Raw genomic sequence first — 8,254 nt, 5'->3', positions numbered from 1 at the left:
GATAACAGACCATGACCATGGACCCTTTTCACAGAGCTGTCAAGGCAGGGCCCACACAGCTGAAGCCCCCAACACTGGGAAGGTAAGCAGAGGATTCATTAATGTGTCTCAAACACCAGCAATGGTCCATGGGTTCGCCCTGGCATGTAAAGGTAACGGACCCATGATAAGTTATAAGGGACATAAGAGTTATGAGCCATGCTTTGTGCTACGATGATGCCTCGGTGAAAATGGTCTATAAAGGCAAACCTCAGGCCCAGCAGCAAATCCAGGTAATACAATAGTTTTCTGATTGGTTCTCTTGTTCCACTGAGTGCTAAGTCACTTGCTTACGTTACTTTTGTGACCTGCCTGCAATCAGAAAGAACTGCTGTTGGCGGTTGCTGTTTCCTTGTGGTTTGATTAGAAGGTTTCCCTGACTGAGTGCCTCCAACAGAGTCCCGGCTGTCACGCCTCCTCCCACCTCCTCCCTACTCCTACTCATAGGAGGTCGACATATGTGGTGGCTTGCCGTCGCCGGCCTTGTTTTGGGGCTGCAGCTGGTGGATGAACTCATCCAGGACCTGTTGGGCTGACTGATAGGTCACTTCCCCGGGGCCCGGCTCAGCTGTCTCCAGGACCTGCCGCAAATGGGCGGGGGGGCCCGCTGGCCCGGGGTGGTTCGTCCCCTTGGGACAGCCTTGCAGGGACTTTAGTGAGGGAGACCTGTGATTGGCAGCAATTTCGGAGGCGATCTTCTTATAGATGGCGGCGTTTATGTCGGCGATGGAGAACGGCTGGCAGTGACCGCCAGAGCCGTCAGCTGACGCCGTCACAGCTGATGCCGTCACAGCTGACGCCTCCTGTTTCCAAGGCATGAAGGCTGTCACCCTGCCTGGACCGGCCTCTGGCTCCGTCTGCCAATCATAGGGCGCCTCCACCACATTGAAAGCCCCGGATTGGCTAAGGTCTGGCAGAGAAGGGGTATCGGGCTGGTTGGCCGTGGTGGCTGTTTTCAGGAACTGTTGGACCGCCTCTGCAGAGTCAAAGTGCTTCTCCAGCAGCTCCTTGATCAGACAGGGCACCTGTCGAGAGCCACATACGTTTACTGCAGACTGAAGAGTTAGTCACTGGGAAGCTGGACTGCATACTGTGAAGTCTATACACTGTAGAGCAGGGATCTGGGACCAAAACACCAAAGCCCCCATTGTCATCTAATAGTTATTAAATCAAATACAATGCTTCTCGGCCATAGAAACACTTTTACATTTATTGCAAAAGGTGATCATACCTTTTGATATAATTACATTTTAATTAGCCAGGCATGTCTGATAGTGAAATACTACATAGGCCAGTAACAACCCATGAAGAGTGTTTGTATTATAAGGATATGGACACAGACCAATGGAGAACAGTGTTCATCTTTTTAATGGTCATTTTGAAATGGTGTAGGTTTCATTTTGTGTATGTGTGCGTGCCCGTCTCTGTGTGTGTGTGTGTGTGTGTGTGTGTGTGTGTGTGTGTCCTGGGAGGGGGGAGGGGGCTTGGTCCCAGCCGCAAGATGACGCTGTTAGCTCACATTGATGGTCTCCAGAGCAGCGATGGTCCGTTGGGCCTCCTCTAGCTCGGAGCTCAGCTCGGCAATGCGGTTAATCAGGTACTTTCTCTCACTGCTCAGACTCTCCGACTGAATACACACACACACACACACACACACACACACACACAAACACAGACACCCACATAAACATAAGGTGAGCTCCGAGGAAACACACACCAATGGATCGTATATGATTGGTCGGTTCTTATCTTCCTCACCGTGATGTGCAGGTTTTCCCCCGGCCGGAGGTTGGTCTGCTTGGTCCCTGTGTGCGTCTCCACAAGACTAAAGACAGACGGGTTGAAATAGACACATAAAGCCAGGACTCTGACGTTCATTTTGATAGAGTGCAATAGACAGGAAGGTATGGTAGAGAGATGGGAGGACATGCAGCAAAGGACCACGGGGGGGAAGGAATCAACCCCGGGTCGATGCGATCAGGACTGGGCCTTAAAGGTACGCGTTCTACCCGGTGAGCCACCGAGGCGTACCAGCACTAACATTCATTCACTCATCGGGTAAGGTATGTGCTTTTGATACATTTTGAGGTCCAAAGTTAGATTTTGACTTCTCGATTTGGTTTCATTGCCAATTCTTGTCACACACACAGACACACACACACACACACACACCAATTATACCAAGAAGCCAAGACAAATTAGTGGGGGAATACTAGGGGAATCGCAAAGGCCGGTAGCTCTGGATTATCTGGTTTGGACCTGATAATAGTGGCCTGCGCCAGCACAGCGACAGTTGGGTGTTACAGACAGGGGGGGCGGGGGTGCAAGCCAGACAACTGTGGGACATGTGTGAGAGAGGAGCTCAGTGGTCATGAAGAGCCTCTCTGTCCGGCTCCTCACACCAGGTGGTCACACAGTGAAACCAAGTAGGTCACCCCAGGGCACCTGTTACATACAGCAGAGCCATTGGTTCAAAGGAACCAATGGAACTGTGTTCCATCAATCTATGGAGCATTGTGGACGAAGGCCAATTGATTTGTGACAGAATGGGGGGGGGGGGGGGGGGGGGGCGACCACATTGGTCCATTGCCCCAGGGGTCCATCTACTCTTTGGGCCTTTGCATTAGCGCGAGAGTTGCAGAAACATCACATACACCCCATGTCTTTCTCTGGAGTAGTTTGAACAAATATCACACCTGAAATGGTCAAACGAACCTACATGTGGTTGGTCATATTTAAGAAAATATATATTTAATAATAATATAAATACAATTCCGGTATATTGCATTACATATAATAATGCAACAATTATGCGTACATTTTTTTTAGGTATTTGACTCATTCCCCTCAAATAACTTTTGTCAATGTTGATATTGATCTTTGTGACGCCAACGAATGTGATGTGACTGGGGTGTGTCCAGACCTTTTGTACTTGTCCTTGACATGACTCAGCTCCTCCCTGCTCCTGGTTAACTCTGCCTGCAGGCTCTCGATGAAGACCACCGTCTGCAGCAGGTTCTGATGGAGGTCCGTGTTCTCCTCCAACAGGGCCCTGTGGAAGGAGACCCCACATGTTATGGGGGGAGAACAGGGCCTATGGTTTGGTGTTTTTTCAGAGTAGGAGATTGCAGCAGAGAGCACATTTGCTTGCTCGCTCTCTCTCACTCACTCTCCCTCTCTTTCTCTCGCTCTCGCTCTCTCCTTTGATAGTATGCATTCATAATATATGTCATTGGTACCCTTGAAACCAAACAATAAACCAGTTACATGACCATCATGACTGATATATAATTAGAGTAAGCTATTAGTTAGCACAGGGAGATTTAACCCAGAGAGAGAGATAGAGAGAGAGAGAGAGAGAGAGAGAGAGAGAGAGAGAGAGAGAGAGAGAGAGAGAGAGAGAGAGAGAGAGAGAGATGAGCAGTGAAAGGGCAATCGAATAAGGGAATAGAAATTTAACATTAGATCATTTAAAATGAGTGCTCTTACTGGAATTGGTCCGAACCACCAAGTGAGACCTAAAGAGGTGAGGACGAATGAGAAGATAACAATCAGAAGCCATATTTACTGCATCTCCAGCACATGGTATATTGAGATATGGGTCAGGAACTGGGCAAGTTATGTCAGGGGGATGCTGCATCTATAGTTCTGTTTTGACATACATTACATGAACCAACAAGGCAAATACATGATGCAGTCGATGGGGTCGAAGCAGTAACTAATAACTATCGAGCCTTGGCACACAACAAAACTGTACTCGGAAATTGGATGGGAACACAATCAATAGATTGTATGCAGCTCATTATAGAATGAGGCTTGCAGCTATTCACCCTTAAGGAATACCCTTTGCACTGCAGTCTGTTTCCACAGTAGAACGTTAACTCCCCTAAACATGTCACATGCAAAACTATTCCCTATGTCTGCGTTATATAATAGCGGTGGACATTAGCAGATAGTTATGTAACCGTTGCGTGGTTCATATTCTCAACCAGCCCACTCAATCCTCTTGCACAGCTTGTGTAGCAGCCAAGAGCTGCTTGATGGTGATCCAGGGATCTGTTGCATTGTGTCTTGCCAACTTTGGCCACACTTTACCCATGCAGTGCAGTCATCAGAAGCAGAAGTTAAATAGGACTTAAAAGGACCTAGCAACTAGCTTGGTCCTTTAAAAAATATATGTTCTGTGATCTACTGCATAGCTGGACTATGAGTCAGCTCGCAGCATTTGGAGGTGTTTGACTTCCCCCTCTGAGCCGATGACTCAGCCTCATAGATGCTTCCAGAGGAATCAGACGAGAGAGCTGCTGTTTGCTATTCCTACCACCACACAGACACACTCCCCTCCTCTGCAGCTCGGCTGAAAATGAGTGCTGAGTCATTTCAGATAAAGATGGCTCTGGTCATTTCTGTCACAGTAGTTTATACCTTTTTAAAGAGCATGATTAAGTCTTAATACCTTTAGGTGGGACATTGTGAAATGCTTACATCCCCCATCCTGATACTATTTTCAGAATGAAGACAAAACGGTAGCCATGGCTAATTCTGCCATTTGGCCCATTGTCAGGGAAAATGGCTGCCATTTTGTTGCTACTGAATGTAAATGTCAGGTCACCTCAGCCTTGTTTTTATCAAATTCTCACCTTATGAGGTGGATCAGTGTGTCCTCTGCGTGCTGCGTGAGACCGATGCCGGACACTCTGGTCCGAGTTTTGGCTGTTCTGACTCGTGGAATCTCGGGTTTGAGATGAGTCTGACTTGTAGGAACCAGGTTCTGACTCATGGCCCAGTGGTGAACCCTGGGTCTGGAGGGCTCCTGGTCCTTCCTCCTGATGCCCAGGGCTTGTGTTCCCGTGGCGGGGCTGGATGTGGGGGGGGAGGGGTGGTGGGGGTGGACTGCGGGCGGCTGTGTTCCGGGGCTTGCGGTGGTTTCGTTGTTTGGGCAGGATGGGCCCTGGGCTGGTGATGGTTCCATCAGTTAAATAAGAACCACATCTGATGTCGCTTTCCCTTGCTTTGTGGCCCGCCATCGACCTCCCTTCCTTAGAGTGGCCACCTGGGGGAGGATGGGGGCTGGAGGTTTGGGGATGGTGAGGCAGAGGGGGGCTGCCTCTGTGCCGCCTGGTCGCGTACGATGTCAGCTTGTCGGGATCGGACTGGTCGGGGTATGGGGTATGATGCGACGGAGAGTTTCCGCGAGACTCCCTTCTGTCCTGTGCGGCTGGCGGTTTGTGATGCTGCTCTCTCTCCTCTCCGGAGCAGCTCTCTCTGTGCTTCTTAACGGGAAGCTGAGGCTTGGCCGCCACAGGGCCTCTCGCCCCGGGGGCGGGGCCCGGGGTCTCCCCTGGAGCTTTACCTTGGTTGACCCCTAAACTGTTAAGGTTGGACGGACTGATGACCTGTTTCGTAATCTCGTCCAGGAAGGCGGAGAACTGCAGCTTCCCCTTCACAATGCTCTCCCTGGCTGTGTGGATGTCCGCCGGTGCAGCCCTCTTCCCCTTGTCACTGCCTTTGCCTTGTGCATTGGCCACCCGGGGGGACAGTACCTCCATAGACCTCGCCTTGCGGATGTCCAGGTGAGGTTCCCGGTTCTTGAGGATCCCCTTGCTAGGGATCTGGTTGGTTAACCCTGCCCTGCGGGGTCTCCCTGACGCTCCCAGCACCAGGTTCTCCTCGCTGAAGGCCAGGCTGCGCCCTAAGCTGGCGGTCTTGTAGAGCGCGCCGTGGAGCGGGGGGGCCGCACGCCGCCGTCGGCCTGCCTCCACCTCGTCTTCGCTGGTCTGCAGGAGACCCTCGTCGCTGTGGATCTGGTCGCGGTCTGGCAGGAAGCCGTGGGCGCGGTCGGTCTGCCGTGAGCACCCCTCTGCGCGGTCGTGGTGAGAGGCCTCAGGCACGCTGCGTGTGACGGTGGCGAAGACTAGGGGCTCGCTGCCGCCGTCCTGCCGGAACCCGGTGCGCACCTCAAGGATGTTGGAGCAGGAGAGGGAGTGCTGCGGCCGCTGAGGGGGATGGGCGGACATGGGCTCGCTGGGCTCCGTCTGCCAGGAGTAGGAGGAGAACAGGGAGGAAGTGGAGGAGGAGGACGAGAGGGAGGAGGACGAGGCTCGGGACAGGGTGACCCTCGTGAGCTGCGGGTTTTGGATCTCACTCTCCTGAGATGCGTGATGATGATAGTGAGGATGTGGATGCAGATGGTAGTCATGGTGAAGGTTCTCGTGGAGATGGTCTGCGTGGAGATGGTCTGCGTGCCGATGGCGGCGGTGGTGGTTCTGGTGGTGGTGGTGGTGGTGTGCCTGGCTGTCGTCTGTGTTTTCATCGGTACCGACTAAGTTTGCATAGCTGCAACGCCACAAGTTACAACAGTGAGCCTGAAAAATAGCCTTAACAATAGTAAAGTTTGAACACTTTATGTTTATCTCTTGTCCCAACAACTGTAAACTAAAATGTTAGAATATATAGGTTGTGTTGTCAAGTCATTAATCCAAAATATAGCGTTTCTGCAAAAGGTTCTCTGGGAGTAAATACAATATGTCCAAGCCTACTGATACCTTGTTCGGAAAATAAAATCAAACCTACCCGTGTGATTCATGGTCTGGCCGAGGGTGGTGTTGTGGCTGGTCGTCTGGGCTGTGATAGGCCGGGTGAGCATGAGCATGAGGGTGGTGTTGGGGCTGGTCATTGGGGTAGTGATGATGGTTCTTGGGCTTCCTCATCTCTTCCTGAGTTGGTGGGCGGTACACAGGTGTGAAGTACTTCTCCATCACCTGTCTCCAGCCGACCAGGTCTGGTAGCGTACAGTGATGGACCGAAGACGCTGATCCACTAGGCCCCGGTCCGGCGGGTGGCCTCTCTCTCTGGGTCTCCCCTGGCTCTGGGATCCGATGGTATGCCCTGTTGGTTTCAGCCCAGTCTGTGTCCATCAACCCCAGTGATAATCCAAATCAGAATAAGTTCCAGTCACTCTATAATCAGGAATTCCATTTTTGATGGTAGATTATAAAATAATGGACATATATCCCCTATCTATCTATCTTTCAATCTTATCTTTCAATCACTCTGATGTGACGCAGGGGATGCCTTCATGCTGAAAGTAAGTGTCTCTCTTCCAGTGTCTTCCTGCATGGAACTGGGATGGTAGGCAACAGATGCACATATATCCTGATTGCTTTGTTGACCTGATTCGTCACATCACGCCTGATGTAACAGGGCTCTCATTGAACCGGATGGAAGCTGGAGTACAGAACAGAAAATCGACCGGGGCATTGTGGAAAAGTGGATCATTAGCATTCTGTTTGGCTCACTGATACCGGGCGGGGTATAGCCTGATGTTAGTGTGATGGTGTAAGCTATTGGCCTCACCCTGTGTTTTGGACACACACGCGCGCGCACACACACACACACACACACACACACATGTTGTACAAGTTAGATATGGTTAACTTGCATTACAATCTATAAAACGGCCAAATTAATGAATGTTCTTAACAGAGTGAGTCCCTCTGTCATGACCCAGCCCAGAATGTTCTAACTGTGCCTGTCTGTGAGGATTACATTCTTTACATTCTGTTTGTGTGGAACTCCTCCAGGCTTTCTGGTAACCTTCCACGACCAACACTATCATTTAAAGTATGAGTATTATATTATGTATTCATATGTTCTAAATAAGAACATTACAGTTTATTTTAAACACATCAGAAACCACACCTTTCATTTTTAAAGAAACCAGATCTAAAGAATAAGGATCAGGAAACAGTAACTGAAATGCTAATCTGCCTCGACATTGATAACTCCATGGTTGATTCAAGATGTAGGCTACCTCAAACATGACATAATTAGATTAAATAGATAGTTAAGTTTCACCTCTTTATTCTGATGTGTGATGTGAACAGACATCGACTGATATGTTAACAATAACAAAAGGGATCAATTATAACCTATCAAGAGAACCCTCACTACCCGGTGGTTGCTGATCAATGCAGATGAGGTTGTATAACAAGTCAAAACAATCACTGTCAGACATGTCCCTGCCTGCTTAAATCAATGGCATCCATGTGGATTTCTGTACATGGGAACACAATGTGTAGGCCCATTGCTAAATGCATGAAACCGATTAGTTCATCAAGTTCCTTATGATTGTAACCTTAACTTCTCCTGAATGTCGCCTACAGATTGTGTTATAAAATATACATAGATATACATGTACTACACCGCTGGATAA

The 8,254-nt window shown here is 49.7% G+C and overlaps 1 protein-coding gene across 1 annotated transcript; it reads right to left on the bottom strand.

Moving 5' to 3' along the window:
• Positions 1-476: 476 nt before the first annotated feature.
• On the bottom strand, positions 477-6,715 carry LOC311345228 (uncharacterized protein; the record flags this gene model as incomplete). The annotated part of the gene is made up of 6 exons (XM_084469603.1): positions 477-1,064; positions 1,559-1,666; positions 1,798-1,864; positions 2,963-3,091; positions 4,816-6,361; positions 6,613-6,715. 6 exons carry the CDS (start codon positions 6,713-6,715, stop codon positions 477-479), a joined length of 2,541 nt encoding a protein of 846 aa, XP_084325729.1.
• Between the last annotated feature and the right edge of the window lie 1,539 nt (positions 6,716-8,254).

This window comes from Micromesistius poutassou, assembly GCF_964030765.1.
Source record: "Micromesistius poutassou genome assembly, chromosome: 6".
Classification (NCBI taxonomy): Eukaryota; Metazoa; Chordata; class Actinopteri; order Gadiformes; family Gadidae; genus Micromesistius; species Micromesistius poutassou.
Note: the sequence above shows the minus strand (reverse complement) of the source record. Positions and strands in the feature narration are given on the sequence as shown.